General features: G+C 37.3%; 3 protein-coding genes across 7 annotated transcripts in view; 1 reads left to right on the top strand and 2 right to left on the bottom strand.

The window, feature by feature from the left end:
* CMSS1 (cms1 ribosomal small subunit homolog) overlaps positions 1–19,799 on the top strand; it is a 386,003-nt gene that overhangs the window by 22,332 nt on the left and 343,872 nt on the right. The window lies entirely within an intron of this gene.
* The window catches only part of LOC144240494 (filamin A-interacting protein 1-like), a 118,833-nt gene that overhangs the window by 11,540 nt on the left and 87,494 nt on the right, over positions 1–19,799 (bottom strand). The gene's annotated exons all lie outside the window — the stretch shown is intronic.
* The window catches only part of LOC144240490 (filamin A-interacting protein 1-like), a 32,626-nt gene continuing 18,434 nt past the window's right edge, over positions 5,608–19,799 (bottom strand). For both annotated transcript variants that reach the window (XM_077774834.1, XM_077774833.1), the window contains exon 2: positions 5,608–8,755. In XM_077774834.1, the coding sequence (XP_077630960.1) occupies positions 5,959–8,640 (2,682 nt within the window). In that variant the 5' untranslated portion in view covers positions 8,641–8,755 and the 3' untranslated portion in view covers positions 5,608–5,958. The remainder of the gene's footprint in view (positions 8,756–19,799) is intronic.

The following is a 19,799-nucleotide window of genomic DNA, read 5'->3' as shown; positions in this document are numbered from 1 at the left end:
CTTGGGCCAGTTTGTCAGGTTAGTGGAAATAATCCTTATGCAACTGAAGTCTTCAGTGCAGATTTTCAAAGTTGCTTTCTTTGAGGCTTATATTTAATAAGTTTCAAGATTTTCATCTCTACATACCAAACATAAGAGTTTTCAAATGAGCTGTCAGATTTTTCCCACAGCAAGTAATCTAAAAGAGGAATTGGCTTATAGAGTTAAGCCATCTCTCCCATCCAGTGGTTCTCAAATGGAGGTGATTTTACACTGTGGAGAACATTTGGCCATGTCAGGAACCATTTTTGTTTGTCACAGTTGGTAGATGCTACTTGGCATCTAGTAGGTGGAAGCTAAGAATGCTCCTAGATGTCCTGCAGTGCACAGGACATCCTTCCACAACAAAGAATCACCAGACCCATACTGTTAATAGTCCTCAGGTTGCAAACTTTGCTCTAATGAGAAAAGAGCTGATATGTTGAGGATTAAAAGGCTAACTCATAGAATCTTAAAAGAAGAAAACAAATCTTTAGAGACCACTAGTAGTTTAGGACACCTATAAGTGGGAAAATGAGGAAGGAGAAATTTAATAGCTGAAAGGAAACTCATGTAGATAATTGGTTTGCTTATTTATGCTCAAACTTATTTCCCAGAGGAATTTTAAGTAACTAAAAGAGGGTGTTGAGGACTTGGAAAGAATTCAGAAATCACTGAAAGTTAGAACTAAATGTGATCATAGAGGTCACCAAGTCCAGTTCTCTTTATTTCACAAAAACTCAATCACTGTTTTAGAGCCCCATTGCTGACTGGGAAAGGCGTAAACTAGAACCTGATCTTCTGTTTGCCAGCCTCAAATGCTCCCTCCCAACCAGTCACTCCACTTATTTAAATCTTTTCTTGACCAGTTTTAAGTCTCAGTTGCTCTGTGAAGCCTTGTTAATCTACTGTAGTCTTGCTTAATCTTTAGTTTATTGTGTGAATTTAGTTTACCACTTGATTAGATGTTGTCTCATACTCTTGTTTCTTGTCTCCTTTCCTTGCTCAGAATAATAAGCTCTTCAGAAACAGTGAATCTTTTGTCTCCAAATATCTGCCCCAATGTTGGAAGGAAGGTAGGCAGTTCAGTGTGTCATGACCAGCATATTAACCAGTTGTGTCCATCTGGTGCTTTAAAGAGAAGACATTCTGCATGTCACTGAGACAAATGAGTGGGTTTGTCAGTGAACCCATTCTACCTTTCCAGAAGCCTAAAGGATGGCACAGAGTGAGACAGCCTTTGGAGATCTAGGGCCTGTATACATTGTTAGTTATACAAAGATGACTAGGCTTTCCAAAGCAAAACAAAACTCAGAGGCCAAAGGAAAAAAAAAAAAAACCCAGGTAACGTTACAGAAATATCACACAGGACCATTTGGCTATGAGGGAAAAAGGAATTTACTAAACTAAAACTAAAAAAGCTTTCAAAAACTGCCTCAATCAGACAAATTTTATTTCTCTAATTTCATAAAAAAATAAGTGAAACTTTTAAATGAAGCCACAAGAAGACTATCCCTAGGATAGCTGATTGTAATGCCAAAGGTTAGCCCAGAGTACATTTTTATAGCACCATTTTAAGTGTAAAAACTAGTGTCCTGATGGAATGTTGACAGATTTACATGTGCTGCCATATGAACAGTGTTAATTCATTATCAAATGATAAAGTACTAGCCAGTTAACTGGCTAGAGTCCCCAAGGATTTCTTAGCCCTAGTGTGTCACCTTCAGGGGATACTCTGATATATTTCACTGCACAGTGAAAGTTCCATCAGTTGGAAAGGAAAGGATTTGAAGTTTAATCTAAAAATGAATTTAAGGGGGTTTAGGGCTGGGGACTTTATTGAACCACTTATCTTCCTTGCTCTTTCATGGCATTTGCCTCACTGTGCTCTAAGGTGAATGGAGTTCTTTGTTTTGGTTCATCCAAACAGCTCTCTTTAATGTGTGTTCTGGACAATTCCCAAGAAATGCTGTAGGGTTATTGAGGGCCTGGGATCCCAGGGAGAAACAGTTTGTAGGTGTCAGACAGCCTGCTACTGCTCAACTAAAGATTCAGGCATCTATGCTTTGCTACAGTTATAAACCTAAGAACCTTCCCACCTTATAAAATGGTGGTTTTTATTAAGCTTTTCTTCTGAATAAAAAGAAAACCTGAGGAATGAGCTGTTTGTCATGCCAACCACCAGAGGGCGGAATAGTCACACTTCCTTGGACAGGGGTCATTCATTCTGACAGAGCAGCACTACAGTCAGAACACATTTGCTAATGTTTATTAATATAGGAATTTCTAAAACAGTGGAATTACTACTTTAGGATGCATACTAATCAGCAGAGGAATTTGTTAAAAGTGGAGCTTCCTGGGCCATACCCTCACAGATTCTGATTTGAATCTCTGGGTGGGACATCTGGAGTCTCATACATGTTATCTTGGATTTTACTTTGAGAAACACAGATCTTAATGTTTTGGGCATGCATTTTTGCCTGATTATGTTTTCTCTTAGGATTGCAAAGCAAAATGATTTTTTGAGGAAAAAACAATAATAGAAACCGGTATGGGTAAACTAGAATGTTGTTAAAGATCCTTCTTTGCCTTTGTCAAACAAGTTTTAAAAGAAACTCACTTTATAAAGATTCGGAATCAAAGAATCTACCAAAAACCTATTTTTTTCTGGAATTCTACTTCAGTCAATAAAGATCATCAAATCCTTAGGCTTCAAGTCTAATAATTTTAATGAAATATCCCCTTTATGACCATCTTACAATGCAACCGAATTTTATCCTTTGAGTGTCATGAAGACCCCATGCCTAATGTGTTGGCTATGTGAAATGCAGTTGCAGAGAACTCTTGGGTAGATTTATGTAATCCTGTCATCATCTTGAACTTCTATATAGAGATCTTCCTTTAAGTGTAAAGATCCAACTATAGTAATGCACATTGTCCTAGTAAGAGTGATGATTTTATTTTTTCCCATGCCCCCAGAGAACAGAGGCATCCTAAAGAAAAGTTTTGCCACTTTTCTTAAAAGGACAGAAGAATATGGTGAAATCATTTAAATCTGTAATAGGATGCTGCAGCCTAAAAAGTTAAAGAGATTGGGGGACTGAGTGAAATGAAAATTGGTTCTGAAGCTGGGACTTTAGATGAAATGAAATGAAAGGAAGATATTATTTTATCAGATGTATATAATGACTATCTTCTGTGAGCTTCTTATGAGCCTCTTCTAAGAATACAAACCTTCACTCTCACATATCTCATATGAAGATTTTCCAATGTCACTTCCCTTCTCCGTTTTCAAGGTTCTTTTGTGCTTATATAGGAGTTAAAAAGAAAGTTCTGTAACCTTTGAGACACACGGATATAAAAATTTAATTTTGAAATTAAGGATGAAAGATCTAGAATGTGTGAATGGGAAGATGCTCTTTTTTAATGTGCGATTTTATGGAAAATGGAAGATGCTTTTTTTTTTATCAGAAATGATCCTTTCTTTACCATAAATTTTAATTAGTAACCATTTTAATAATCTATATGTGTTATAAATATGACAGTATTCCTAAATTTTGATGCCAATATGAATTAATACTAAAATAATCTTCCCAGTAGAGGAACCTCAAAGAGAAGTTCGGTTCCTTAAGGTCCATTAACTTCTGGTAATGTTAATCACTTGGGATGCCTATTAGTGGTTAATATCTAGAGCACATTATGAAATGAGAATTTGTGCATTATAATCATGGAGCACAAATCCTGTGGTGTTAATTTTGTAGAGAATTGTTCTAGCTAACATAAGAAATTGAATTCTTACCAAATGGATGAACTATTGAATAGCCCAGAGTTTTCAAACTCTGTAAGTTTTAAGTGTGCCAGAAATGGATCCTTCCCCTCAGCCCTTGGGGTAGCCAACAGAAACCTTTGGGTGGCTCATTTCTACCTTTATCCATTGTATCGAGTGCTGTGGAAGCATATTTTCTCTTTGTGTCATTATCTGACAAAGGTTGGGAAGCACTGCAAAGACTTTGTTCTTTAATTCTTTCTAGTTTTTGTCATCCTCCAAAACGTTACATGTACCCTCTCTTGATTATTATCTAGAAAACATCTTATGCAGCAGGATTATCAATGTCTACTTTGAAAGTTGTAAAATTAAGTATGTCATTCCTTCTAAAGTTCTAGTTCAAGGTGACTTAAAAATAAAAGTAGTTTTGAAAACCATTTAGACCATTGTGTATTTTGTAATACAGTTGGGTCACTGCCGATTCCCAAGATAAATGTGTTTAAACAGAAGCTTTCTCATTCATCACTAGCCTCAACTTTCATCCAAATTTATTTAATGATGATGCAAGCCCACAGCGTTGGTGTTTCAGTTCATCACCATGGAAGTGTTTCTGTCAACAAATCCTCACTTTGCTATCATGAAATTGATTTTGCAGGGAAAAGGGGGATAATTGTGGAAGATTTCTTTTACTTCTAAAGATCTTCACAATTTGCCTCAGTGGCTAAATGAATTGTGTTTAAAATCTGTAACTGGCAATAAAAATTGACCAAAGTATATTAGACCGTTATGAGGTTGGAAAAGGGAAAGTGGTATCTGAAACCTTTTTTTTTTTTGGAGTGTGACCTGGGGACCAGATTTGTAATTTAAAACATTCCTCTGAAAACTGTTGTTCTCTACTGCAGAAATATAGAACATGCTCAGAGTCCTGTAAGGTAGGTATCAGAATTCTTAGGGTGCTCTGGCTGAGTTTTTCTCACCTTGTAAATGGCATAACAATAATCATAGAAGAAACTTTCCTTAACTAATATAATGTAAGATTTTTTTTTTTAAATATGCCTTTTCTATAACATACGTTTGTAGCTGTATTTGGCTTTTTTTTGCTTCTTTAGAAGTTGGGGGGGAAATGCAATTACTTTGTAAGCTTCTGAATATAGCCGACTTACAAGCAAGGTAAAAAGCACCTATCTTAAATAATCCAAACTATTTTGATAACCAGATGGGAAAGAAGGACAAGAATGACATTTTTTATTTGAAGCAGTGTTTAAGAGTATATATCATAGGGCTGATTTCAGATGTGGATGCAAATATATGTATGTTTTATGGGGGGTTTTCATCTGTAGAAGAAATACAGTCAACTCTTGATTGTCAAGGTAACTTGTATTTTCAAATGTGCTTTTGCTGGCTTTCTATCACATTTCAAAGCTTTTTACTTTCACTATCAGCTCATATGTGCTTATAAAATTATTTAATTATTAAATATTATATAATTCACTTAGTGTCAGTAAACATTTATCAAGTTTCTTAATATGTGCTAAGCACTTTACTGGGCATAATGAATATTGAGGTACATCTCAAGCAGGAAGTTAAGTTTGCTCCTGAGAGATCTTACAGTTCACTTTTAAATCAAAGAGACATAAACTTTATTTATTTGAACCACTTCCTCTTCCTCTAATAACATGTGATCAGAAGTTGACTGTAAATGGGAAGTAAGTCTTGTTTGTTTTTAAGGAAGAATGAATAAACCTTTTAAACAAAATAAAATTCTACTTTACATGCAAAAATATAACACAAAGTGACCAAAAAAAATTTTCAGCAAGCAATGGTAAAAGTAACAAATTATTTACTGCTTTAAAATGTTAAAGTATTTCGTCAAGACAAGTTGCAGTCAAATTAATGTGAGTTATGGAAAATGAAATACATAAAAATGTATTTATACAAGTGCAGACTAAATATTTTCCATACAGGTATGTAAATGAAAAGATATACAGTAAGTGCACACTTGATATGACTATGCAGGCAACACTTAGTTAGTTTCAGATACTCTTGAATAGTTCATGCACAAACCTTCCCAAAGTACAAGTTCAGTCAGTCTTTTGGGGGATGTGGAGGGATAATTAAAAAGGACTGAGTTCCTTGCAATAATACCACTATGGACTGGATGAGGGTGAGAGTCGTCAGTTATATATATTACTTACTGTAATTTGTGATTGTCGAGGAAGAGTTGTGGCTGTTGGTGTGATAGTAATACTGCTGGTGACTTTATTAGTTGTTTTGTTTAGTGCCCCATTAGTTAAGGCTTGAGTTCGGTTATCCTGTGGTGGTGTTGAAGGGCTGGCAGGTCTCACGGGGCTGGCTACAGCTTGCATGTAAGGACTTCCTAAGTGAATGTGGATTTTATTATCCTCAGTAGTTATCACACTTGAACTGTTGCTGTTTGACCGTTGAAACTGCCATGATGACTGCCGGTCAGGGGAGACTCTGAAAATCGCATGTTTGGCACTGATTTCTATCGGCTCTGGGGAACGTCCCTGCTCAGGAGAGCCTGCTGAACTAGTCATAGCCAAAACCTGAATAGGTGACATTGTCCTTTCTGGAGTTATAGAACCACAAGACTCTGGGGTCTGCGCTCTGGCAAAGGTTGCCATGGTAATTGGGGACATGCTTTGCTCTAAATTCATGAGGCCTTCAGCAGAGGTTTTGGATTTCACCGGTGTTATGGAGGCATTTTGGAGGATAGTTATCCTTTGTTTTGGGGTGCCACAGTTTGGAATCACTGCAGTGCTTGTGTAAGAGTGAGGACTCTCTGTGGTTGGACTTGTGATTTCAAGAGTGGCTGTGTTTTGGACATGGTCTGGAGTAACCTTTATATGAAGTGGCTGCCCAGGTGTGTGGCTTAGGACTAGATCTCCAGGTTGCATGAAGTTGCCATTGGGTTTAGTCTGTATTTTTCCATTCTGAGGATGGCCCTCCTTAGATTTCATCCAAGGAATCCATAGTTTCCTGTTAACAGGACAGTGGGTAGATGAATTGCATTTGAAGGAGAGCACTGATTCCTCATCATTAGGGTCCTCATCCTGGTCCTCACTCTCCTCATATAGCTGACCGTTGATGACTGCTCGTTCCAGAGGAATGAGACTCTTGTAATCAGGTGGCTCATTGTCTACTACTTCTGTCTGAACTTCTTTAGAAAATACTTGAGGGTCAGAGATGATTCTTCCATTGAGACTAGGCCGGAGGCTCTTACTGAAATGCCGATATCTCTCTAACTCTTTAGTGAGGTTTTCAATTTCTCTTCCTAAATCTCTGTTTCTGTTTTCTTGTTGATTGAGTTTCTTTTGCAGAACTGAATGATCTCCCTGGAGATGACATATCAGGTCCTCAGTTGCCATGTATTCATGAATTTTCTCTTTCAGTGCATCCACTTCTCTTGAGAGGTGTCCTGATTTAGCTTCTTCTTCTTGAAGCTTTTTGAAAAGCCATTGTTCATGGCTAGACTCTGTCTTTTCTGCTAACTTGTACTTGTCAAGTTCCATTTTAACATGTTCCAGCTCTTCAGATAAAAATTGAGCTTTATCTCGTTCAGTAGCATACCTACGTTCTAGAGTCTCATACTCATCTTCTGTTTTCATGAGGTCATCCTCAATGGCTTTCATATCCTTTAACTTTAGTCTCAGTCTTTCCACTTCTTGAGAGAGCTCTTTAATCTTATTGTTTTCTTGGTGTAATGCTGTGGTGGACTTACTAGAATCTTGATTTAATTTGTTTTTTAGGAAATCTTTCTCAATTGCTTCCAATGATTGAAGCCTATTTTTCAACATACTAACTTTGGACAGGAGGTCATTTCCTTTCTCTTCTTCTGCTTTCAGTTTGTTTTTTAGATCATCTCTCTCCTTGGTGACATTGTACATTTTTTCTTCTATGTCAGTTTTGGACTTCAGTGCCCTTTTTGTTTCCTCAATTAACTTCTCAGTAACAGTTGTCACTTTATTTTGCTCCATTTGAAGCTGAGAAGAAGCAGCTTGCAACTTATCTTCAGTTTGCTTTAATTTTTCACTCATTGTTTTCCTTTCATCTACCAGCATCACAGTTAATGTCTTCAATTTAGTTAAGTCCTCTTTTAGGGTAAATTCTGTCTTTTCCAGCCGACTTTCAATGGTTTCTAGCTCTTTGATCCTTACTTTTAAACTCTCCAGTTCTTGCGACAACTGCTTTGTGGTCATCCTTTCTTTTTCTAAATTGCATTTCAGAGAATAACATTCTTGTTTGCTCTTGTTGAAGGCATCTTCTAATTTTTCCAAAGCCATAATTCTTTTATTAAGGTTTTCAACCTCGAGTTTAAAGTCTTTACTCTGTGATGTTTCCTTTTCGAGCCTCTTATTGAGATCCCTGCACTGCTCCTCCATTTTTATGAGTTCTTCATCCTTCCCTTCCATTTCTAGCACACGTTTCCTGAGCTCCTCCACTTCAGCCATGATACCACAGTTTCCATATTCTCCCTTGTTGATTTTTTCTTTTATATCTTGCAGCTCCTCTTCTGCTTTTCGTAAAGACCGGTTTGTCTCTTCTAACTCATCAATCTGCCGGCTGAGTGCTGCCAACTTTTGTCGAAGCTGGCGATTTTGGCTGTCCTCATTGGTGAGCTTTGCCATAATTGTTTCTTGGTTCTGGTGAAACCTTGTGGTTTGTGTTTGCAGTTCTTTCTCTAGTCTGGCTGCCTTCTGCTCTTCTTCCTGAACTCTGGTTTCAGCAAGGGCTAGTTTAGCATGTGTTTCCTTCGCACTTGTGGTTAGGTCTTGGATTTTCTGTCTTTGAAGGGCAAGCTGTGCCGTCAGCCTTTGTTGTTCATCCACCACCATCAAAGCGAAAGACTTCAGTTTGGTCAGCTCCACTTTCAGGGCGGTGACCTTCTTTTCCTTTTCTTGCTCCTTCTTCTCCTGGGATTCAGTTTCTTGGTCAATCAGCGTCTTTAATCTAAAAAATAAAAGAGTGCATTCTGTTTTGTGACTGGTACTTTAGCAACTTCTCAGCTGTGATTAAACATTTATGTAATTTAGAAAGTTTTATCAGCTATACAGAATATGCAAAGGAATTCCTGTACTTGACTGGCAAGGAGAATCTTGATAAAAAGCTCTATTTTGCTTTTTTGCTTTCACTACTACCTTTGCCCCCTCCCCTTGTTGACTGGTAATAGTTATAGTTGACCAGGAGTCTTAGTAGAAAAGTAAAGGCAAAAATAGTTGGTTTAAATTGCTTGTGTATGGGGCACCTGGGTGGCTCAGTCAGTTAAGCAATAGACTTCGGCCCAGGTCATGATCTCACGGTTTGTGAGTTTGGGCCCCACATGGGGCTATATGCTGACAGTGCAGAGCCTGCCTGGGATTCTCTCTCTCTCTCTCAAAATAAATAAACATACATACATACATAAACACATACATACATAGCTAGCTTGTGGAACAGAATCTGTAGACAGTCTAGCTTGAAAGCTATGAAAACAGACACAAGTTTGAGGTTCAAGTGGACCTGACTTCAATATTGGCCATCCTCTATACCAGCTAATTAACAGCTAAGGCTGTTATTTAGCATCCCTCAATTTCCTCATATGGATAATGGAGGCAATAACTGTATTATCTCAGCAGCCATTTGTGAAAATTAAATGAGATAATTCATCTAAGATTCTCATAGTGCTGGCACATAGTAATAAGTATTTCGTAGTGTTAGTTATTGCTGTTGTTCTTTTTTATTAATGTGGTTATTGTTACATTTATAAAATAGTTTGCTTGAACCATTATAATATGTGTACATTATGTTTGGTGCTCAATTTCTTGATAAACAGATAAAATTGAGAAAAAATTTTATTCACATTGCCTAGAAGTTATGTGCTTCACTGATGGACCTCTCTATCAATTAAAACTTGGTTTACACTTTGCCAGGAATGACATTTTGCCAGGAATCACTTATTTCACATATATCTTTATCCCCATAGTGGCTGTTAGTTGAATGAGGGTAATTGAGAGGCATCTGAAGGGGTTTAGAATTTTTGTAACATGTGGGAAGAACACAGGGTTTGATAGGAAAGAGTTTATCAAGTAAAGTCAGATGGTAGAAATGATGAAGGGAAAAACTATCAGGAACATAGTTAACACCCTCTTAAATAATGACTATTACAATGTTACTTTTTTCTCTTTTTAAATTTGTTGGCGTAAGGACGTCATTTTACATGCAATATAAATGATCTCTTCCACACACTTTTTCTCCTCAGCAGTGAGGTCATAGTTTCAAATTTGTGGTAGTCTTAATTACATTGGGAATGGGCTGATTATACAGGAAGTCATTACAGCTTTGCAGTATTGTTATACAGACTAAAAGAAATGGAATCCCTGAAGAACGGAACTAAAGGACTTGTCATGGATAAAAAGTGATAAACATTTACTTTCTGATCAAACATAAAGAGTTCATAATTTACTATATCTTTTCTGTTAAGAATGAGTTAATTATCCAATGCAGGTCTTTAATCCTTGCCATAAAACTTTCTTTTTGAAAGTTGTTTAACAGTTTAAAAAGACATTTTATTTTTATTTATTAAAAATTTTTTTAAATAGTTTATCGTCAAGTTGGTTTATATATAATACCCAGTGCTCATCCCAACAAGTGCCCTCCCCCACGCCCATCACTCCCCTTCCCTCTCCCCCACTCCCATCAGCCCTCAGTTCTTAGCATTCAAGAGTTTCTCATGGTTTGCCTCCCTCCCTCCCCCAACTATTTTTCCCCTTCTTCTCCCTCATGGTCCACTGTTAGCTTCCTCCTAATCCACCTATATGTGCAAACATATGGTATTTGTCCCTGCCTGACTTATTTTGTTCAGCATAACACCCTCAAGTTCCATCCATGTTGCTACAAATGGCCAGATTTCATTCTTTCTCATTGTCATGTACTATTCCATTGTATAAATATACCACATCTTCTTGATCCATCATCAGTTGATGGACACTTAGGTTCTTTCCATGTTTTGGCTATTATTGAGAGTGCTGCTATGAACATTGGGGGTACATGTGCCCCTGTGCATCAGCACTCCTGTATCCGTTGGGTAAATTCCTAGCAGTGCTATTGCTGGGTCATAGGGGAGTTCTATTGTTAATTTTTTGAGGAACCTCCATACTGTTTTCTAGAGGGGTTGTACCAGCTTACATTCCCATCAACAGTATAGGAGGGTGCCCATTTGTCCACATCCTTGCCGGCATCTAGAGTCTCCTCCTGATTTGTTCATTTTAGCCACTCTGACCCATGTGAGGTGGTATCTCAGTGTGGTTTTGATTTGTATTTCCCTGATGAGGCGGGACACTGAGCATCATTTCATGTGTCTATTGGCCATCTGGATGTCCTCTTTGGAGAAGTGTCTGTTCATGTCTTCTGCCCATTTCTTCACTGGATTATTTGTTTTTCAGGTGTGGAGTTTGATGAGTTCCTTATAGATTTTGGATACTAGCCCTTTGAAAGGACATTTTAAAAGGAAATTAATTTGGAAGAGTCTTCTTGGAAAAGTCTTTCTTAAGATTCTAATCTACTGTTTAAACTACACAAGAAGAACATGTTTAAAATAACTGTATAATGTAAGAATTTGCAACTTTTTTGTGGGGAGGATACACTTTTATTTTTTCCTGTTTTGAGAACCTAACAGGAGGCTGGTTCAAGGGCTGCAGCCTGTGAAATTCTGAAGAAGCTGAGCTGGATGCTGGGGTGGGGTTCATGATGATCTCATCCACAGTCTTGGCAAGGAGGCTTACCCATGGCTTCTGGCCCTTTCCTACTCTCTTTTTGAGACACCTGGGAGCCTGAGAAACATGGTGTCTCCTTCCCGAATGATCATAGGACTTCACAAGCCAGTAGTAAAGTCCATGGGCAAACTGCTTTGGTGGTGAAATAGTTACAGAAACTTTGGCAAAGCACTTCTTCCTCCCACCTTAGTATTAGAGTCATATTTAACAGTGCTCTGAGCATAACTAACTGCAGTGAAATATTTTCCCCTCTTTATATCACAGTTCTTAGAGTTTTATTAGAGAACAGTTTCACAAAAAACTTTTCAGGATTTGTTTTAACTTATTAAATAATACCATGTGTGATCATTTTCATGAGAAGGGCATGCATTTTCTTAGTATATACAAGAAGGAAGATTGTTTTGCAGTGCAGTGAAAAAAGCACTAAAACTGAATGGTGATTAGTGAGTCTTGGCAGAGCTGTAACTGGCAAAAAAAGATTTTGAAGAAGTTTAAATTGTTTCCATTGTGTTCACTTTTTTTAACAGCAAGCATGATGCATCTTTTTCATCATGGTTGCAAGGTCATGTATCTTTTTCATGGTTTCTGGAAATCAGTTGGCATCCCCTTCTGTTCCCAAGCCTCATCTTACACGGTAGGCACATAAAACTGATAATTTGAGCACATTTGCTTTCAGTAATTCCTTACTACTTGTTTCCTAACAACCTGCTGTTTCCCTGGGCCAGTCCCATGAGCATATCACAAGACTTTCAACAGGCTAGTCAGGTAAGGCCTGTCAGAGAGGGAAATAGGAGTTTATATGCTGAAGGAGTTATACTCCTAATCATCAACTCAGGCAGGAGCTTAGGACTAGCACCAGGGAGGACTGAGGATAGAAGAGAGGCTCTGATAGAAGCTTCTCAGAGCCAGTTTGGTGCCAGTAGTGCTCTTGCACTGTGTGTGTGTGTGTGTGTGTGTGAGAGAGAGAGAGAGAGAGAGAGAGAGATTAAGAGAAGCTGATTATACTACTGAATTGGAATTAGCACTTCTGGTAGAGTGAAAGGTAAAGTGATTTACCCTAAATCATTCACTGTTTCTTAGCTTATATTCATAAGTATATGAAGGTTGAGACCGAGGTTAGTTTATGGACTTGAAGAAAGACGTTTCTGTGCAAAGTTAGCAAGTCCTTATAGGATTTGAAACTGCAAGCCTGGCTTGTTGTACACAGTGCCCTAAATAGGGAAGCTAATTTTTACACTGCTCATTACTAATCCAGGTGTGTGTGAGTGTGTGTGTGTGTGTGTCTTTTTCTTTCAAATATATATGAGAGCTTTTGGTGAATATTTGCTGTTGACTCTATTTTAGTCATTTGAGGTCTACAGTCACATATCCAAAACTTCTGAAGCCAAATGTTTTCAAAGTTGTACTTTTCCAAATTTTAGAAAGGCAGTAGGGAACATCTGTCATATAGTACAGCTCCCGCCAAGCCTGTGCCACCACCTCCTAGGCAAACCTCTGAATATCTCTATAGTGAACCATGTGAATAGTTATACTAAGTGTGATAATCGACATAATAAATAGCCTCACATCTCTTCAGGCTTTGCTGCCATGTGAATTCAGTGAAGAAATTCTGCCACAGTTTAGAAAAAAAAATTGCATTGTTCCTTTGTTTTCAAAATTGCAGACAAGGGATTGTGGATGTTTGAAAATGTTATAGACTGTTAGGGTCTTTGGGGTAAGGAGGGTGTGAAGGGAAGGGTCCTAGGCCTGCTTTCTTCTTCAGCTGGATTGAGTTTGAAATAAAATAGTACCTTAATTTTCTATTTTCATTATTTTTCTTTGCTTCATAATGGGTTTTAGGCATTGATGCCAACTGACTGTATATGCTAATACAGATTATCACTGACTCTGGGTTTGCTAGCAAAAGCAGGTAAATGATTTTGAGAGCTTTTAACCCGGGTACTCACAGTCATGAAAGCAGCACAGACTTTGTGATGCAGAATGCCTAGATATAAAATCCATACCCTCAGAACTGTGTAGTCAAATTATTGTTCCTTTTTTTGTGAATAGTTCCAATTAAGACACCTTTATGCAGGGATGTTTGTATAATCTTTGCTAGGGTTTCTCTAACCTCAGAACTATTGGCATTTTGAGCCAAATGATTGTTGTGGGGGAATGTGCTGTGCATTGTGAGATGTTTAGCAGCATCTTTGGTCTTGACTCACTAGATGCCAGTAGCACCCCTTTTCTCCCCAGTTGTGACAACCAAAAATATCTCCAGACATTACTTGTCCAATGTCTCCTTGGGGAGCAGGGCACGAAATCACCCCTAGTTGAGAACCAGTAATCAGTTAGTGTGTGTGTTTATGGATATCTACGTAGGTCAGTCTGTCATTAGAGTTAGATTCTCCATCATTCCGCAGACTCAGCTTTAATTAAGCAGGTGCAACAGGAAGTTCCCACCTGAGTTACATATATACCTGGTGATTAGATCTTCCCTGCAGATGTCCTGTTCTTTACCAGTGCTTCTCACAGTTTAAGGTGCATCTGAATCAGCAAGGAATCTTGTTAAATTGCAGCTTCCCATTTAGTAGATGGGAATGGGCCTCAAAATTTGCATTATATGAAGCTCCCAAGTGATGCCAGGACTGACTATGGGTAGCAAGGTTTTACTATTTAAATGTTTGCAGAAATGGTACTCTGACAAATATTAATTCAGCCAGTTGTTTGTTGTTGATCATACCCCAATCTGTGGGCATAGCCTGTATTCCTGACCCACAGGGCCATCCATTTTTTTTCATAGAGAACACCAGGTAGGAGACCATGACTAAAATTGCTAAATTTCATCCAAACTACTAGAAAAAAATGACTCCATATACGTCTCATAGGTGGTGGTTCAGTAGCTAAATTTTCAACTAAAAAAGGCAGTAAATAATTTTAGTTCCAATTTGTGATTCTCCTCACCCAGCCCAAAGATTTAAAATAAAGGAGACTGTATAGTAGCCACCATTCTTTATTTAGTGCCAATGAGGTTCTGCTAAGCACTGAAGTAAGTCTATGCATCTATTGGTGCTAATTTCATGGTAAGCTTATACGGTTTGGGATTATTATCTCTATTTTACAGCCATGAAAATTGAAGCTGAGAAAGGTCAGGAAGGTCCAAAGCCCAATTCCACATTGCCTCTCCAACAAAGAACACAAACTTATTACTTCAGCCTGCTCCACACACAATGTCTTCCCCCCGCCCCAAAATTCTGTGTGTTGGGGAAACTATCAACCGAAAGAAAAATTCTCTTTATCACTGTGCTTGCATTCTTTTTAGTTCATATCTCAAAAGAGCAGTGGTTTTTAAATGTTTGCTCTTCTGTCTCCTAAAATAATTTTTTATTATGTACAACTAGTTTGTTCATATAAAGAATTTCCCTTAGCAAATATCATTCACCTTTTCTCAGCTTGTTGAGGTATAATTAACAAATAAAATTATAAGATATATAAACTGTACATGATGATTTGATGTGTATACACACACACACACACACATTGTGAAAGGATTCCCACCAAGTTAACATGTCCATCACCTCACATATTCACCTTTTGTAGGTGTGAGAACACTGAAATGAAGTTCTACTTGCTTAGCAAATATCCCAGTACTATCAGCTGTAGTCACCATGTTATATATTAGATCCACAGACCTTATTTCATCTTTGTAACTAGAAGTTTGTATCCTTTTACCTCTTCTTGTTTCCTGCTCCCACCTCCCACCCCCAACCTCTAGCAAACACCACTGAACTTTGTTTCTATAAAATTCAACTTTTTTTTTTAATCCACATATAAGTAATCTATCTGGCTTTTTTTCACTCACTATAATGCCCTCCAGGTTCATCTTTGTTTTTGCAAATAGGATTTCCTTCTTTTTTTAAGGCTGAATAATATTCCATCTTTTATATATATATATATATCATATATATATAAAATCACATTTTCTTTATCCATTCATCTGTTGTCAGACACTTAGGTTGTTTCCATACTTTGACAATTGTGAATAATGCTGCAGTGAACATGAGAGTTCAGACATCTCTTCAAAACAGTGATTATTACCTTTGGACGTACACCCAGAAATGGGATTGCTGGAATATGTGGTAGTTCTTAAAAAATTTCTCGAAGAACCTCCATATTATGTTCTACAGTGACTGTTCCCATTTACATTCCCACCAGCAGTGTACAGGAGTTCCCTTTTCTTAACATCCTTTCTAACATTTGTTATCTCTTGTCTTTTGATAGTTCCCAACAGGTGTGAGATGATATTTCATTGTAGTTTTCATTTGCATTTCATTTCCCTGATGACTAGGGATGTTGAGTACCTTTTTCATGTATCTGTTAGCCATATTTATGTCTTTTTTGTTTTTGTTTTACGTGTTTCTTAATATTTTTTATTTTTGAGCGAGAGAGATCACAAGCAGGGGAGGGACAGAAAGAGAGGGACACACAGAATCCAAAGCAGACTTCAGGCTCTGAGCTGTGGGCACAGCACCCAATGTGGGGCTCAAACCCACAGACTTGCAGAAATCATGACCTGAGTTGACGTTGGATGCTTAACCGACTGAGCCACCCAAGTGCCCCTATATATGTTTCCTTTGGAAAAATGTCTATTCCGTTTCCTTGCTCACTTTTTAATTTGTTTTTTGCTATTGAGTTGTATGAGTTCCTTATATATTTTGAATATCAACCCCTTACTGGATGTATATAACATTTGCAAGTATCTTCTCCCATTCCATAGATTACCTTTTTATCTTGTTGATAGTTTCCTTGCTGTATAGAAAGCAGCTTTTCAGTTTGATAGAATTTCATTGTTTATTTTTGCTTTTGTTTCCCTTGCCTGAGGAGAATATCTAGAAAAATGTTTTATGGCTGATGTCAAAGAAATTACTGCCTATGTTTTCTTCTAGGAATTTTATGGTTTTGTGTCTCACATTTAGGTATTTAATCCGTCTTTTGTTTATTTTTGTGTATGGTATAAGGAGGTCCAGTTTAATTCTTTTCCATGCAGCCATCCAGTTTTCCCAGCACCATTTATTGAAGAGACTGTCTTTCCCCCATTGTATATTCTTGTCTCCTTTGTCATAGATTAATTGACCGCATAAGCATGGGTTTATTTTTGGTCTGTTCTGTTCCACTGATCTGCATGTTTATTTTTGTCCCTGTATCATACTGTTTTGAGTACTACAGCTTCATAGTATATCTTGGAATCTGGGATTGTGATACCTCCAGCTCTGTTGTTCTTTCTCATGATTGGTTTGGCTATCCAGCATCTTTCGTGGATAATAAACGTAGTATTATTTATTCTGGTTCTGTGAAAAATGTTATTTATTTGATAGGGATTGCATTAAATCTGTAGATTGCTTTGGGTAGTATGGACATTTTAACAATATTTATTCTTCCAATCCAAAAGCATATCATTCGATTTCTTGTGTCATCTATTTCTTTCATTAATGTTTTATAGTTTTGGTCTTTCATCTCCTTTGCTTTTGGCATAAAATCCAAAAAGACATTGCCAAGACAATTACGGAGGAGCTTAGCCCCTATGTTTTCTTCTAGGGGTTTTGTAGTTTCAGGCCTATGTTCAAATCTTTACTCCATTCCCAGATTACTTTTGTGTATAAAATAAAATAGTGGTCATCCAGTTTATTCTTTTTCATGTGTATATTCAGTTTTCCCAGAACCATTTACTGAAGAGACTATCCTTTCCTACTGTATATTCTTGGCTCCTTTGTTGAAAATAAATCGGACATGTTAGGATATGGGGTCTTTTGGTTTGGTTTTTTTTTTTCCTCTGGGGCCTTTATTTTTGTTCCAGTGGTCTATGTGTCTGTTTTTTATGCAAATACCATACTTTTTTTGACTACTATAGATTTTGTAATATAATGTGAAATCAGGTATCATAATGCCCCAGCTTTGTTCTTTCTCTTTGTTCTTCTTCTTTATTCTTCTTTCCATAGATTGCTTTGGCTAGTCAAGGTTTTTTGTGCCTACATATACATTTTAAGATTGTTTTTTGTATTTCTATGAAAAATGCCATTAGGATTTTGATAGGGAGTATACTGAGTTTATAGATTGTTTTGGAAAGTAATATTAATTCTTACGATCTGTGAACATTGAATATCTTCCCATTTATTTGTGTCTTCGGTTTATTTCATTAGTGTTTCGCAGTTTTCACTGGGCAGCTCTTCCTTGGATAAATTTATTTCTAAGTATTTTATTCGTTTTCTTGCTATTGTAAATGGGACTGTTTGTTAATTCATGTTTCTAATCCAGTAATCGAATAGTTTACTAAAAGGATTTTTAGGAGCACGTGGGTGGCTCAGTCAGTTAAGCATCTGCCTCTTGATTTCAGCTCAGGTCACGATCTCATGGTTTGTGAGATGAAGCCCCATGCTGGGCTGTATGCTGACAGCGGGAAGTCTGCTTGGGATTCTCTCTCTCTCCTCCCTCTCTAACCATCCCCCCACCTGTGCATTCTCTCAAAATGAATAAACATACAAACAAAAACAGGGGCACCTGGATGGCTCAGTCAGTTAAGCATCCAACTCTTGGTTTTAGCTCAGGTCACGAACTCACCGCTTTGTGGGTTCAAGCCTTACATTGGTTTCTGTGCTGGCAGTGCTGAGCCTGCTTGGGATTCTCTCACTCCTTCTCTCTGTGTCCCTCCCCACTTGCACTGTCTGTCTCTCTCAAATATATTAAAAAAGGATTTTTAAAAACTAAGTACCTCTTCATTTTACAGCTGCCATCCAAAAATTCTTATTCAAGGTTTAAATAATTGCAAAAGATATATATTAATATTTGATGTATAATCTAAAAGTCACCATTGGCAAACTAGTTGTCCAAATCAGACATTCAGGAAAAGTCTGACTTCATCTTCCAACTTAAGTAAATGTGTAAATATCCATCTCTTTGGCAGCCATTTCACTTATAAAAGAGATGGCATAGCAGCTTGCCCCAAGTTGTTTCCAGGTGAAGACACAAGCACTGCTTCCTCTAGTGGTTTTGAAGCTCTTGCTGCTCTGCACTCATGAGACACTCTCGGGTGGAAGTCTTTCTGTAGTTGTCCCTTTGTTCTGTGCCCCAGAGAATTTTCCAGCCCAGGAAGATGCATTTGGTAAAATTTTGTTAAGTTAGAAAGACTGTTTTGAAAGGATTGCTGGAAAACTCAGTGCAAGAAGCCCTTTTGTTGGCAGATTTGTTTTAAAAAGCATATGTGAATTGATTGTCGATGTCGACATTGATTCCTTTTCTCCATGCTTATAACTCTGGGAAGTCTTTGAGTACCTTCAGGGGTATATGTACCCCAGTCTAAAGACTGCTGTCTTGGAGTACTCATCTTCATGTTCAAGTACTGATAGCACAGGATTATAGGACTATTCACTGAATCCTGTCCAATAAAAACAGGTTGTAGAAGCTGGTTTCATGGACACAAATTGAGATAGTTAAATCTAAACTGGCTTAAAGCAGTGTCTTGTTACAGCTTTTTCTTTAGAGTTTCTTTTATGGCTTAGAACTGTTATAACTTACTGTGGTTTATCACTATTCTTATGTGCAACACTAATTTCCTTGTTTTTTCAAAAATATCACATATGTCCTCTTGAATGTTCTTTGGTACTAACCATAAAGCTGGTTCTTTACTACAAATTATATATTCAGAGGGCCTTTTTAGTTTTTATTTACACACACATATGTCAGCACACATGTGTGACTATATTTTATCTCCCCTTTGTGAGACAGTTAGTAATATTCATCATATAACACATATGAAACAGATGGTTTGTCTAAATGCTCAAATGCCAGTCATACCCATGATATTTCATAATTTTCACCACTTCTGATTGTATCTTATTTATGTGCATTACAATCAACCCTATTAAAATACAAGCTTTTTAAGAATCGGGCACATGTCTGATTCATTTGTTTCTTCTATAAATATGTTTACTACAAAGCCCTTACATGTGGAGGGTATATCAAATGTTTTATTTGTTTACCAAAATGAATGTTTTTTGAAGGAATGAATGATATGCCTTCCATAGAAAATACTTTAGCATTGTCTTGAATAATTTTATTCAGCTTTAAAGAAGACACCCTCATGTTTACTATGTTCATGGTTTTAAGTATTTAAAAAAAATGAGGTGTAAGTGGTTTTCCCATTGGTGTTCTCCAAGTACATTATTGGATTTTTGAAAGAACCAAGACTGTTGCAATATTCCTTTTTCCTT

This window comes from Crocuta crocuta, unplaced genomic scaffold (assembly GCF_008692635.1).
Source record: "Crocuta crocuta isolate KB4526 unplaced genomic scaffold, BGI_CrCroc_1.0 scaffold6, whole genome shotgun sequence".
In the NCBI taxonomy this organism is placed as follows: domain Eukaryota; kingdom Metazoa; phylum Chordata; class Mammalia; order Carnivora; family Hyaenidae; genus Crocuta; species Crocuta crocuta.
This window is presented reverse-complemented; position numbering and strand designations above follow the sequence as displayed.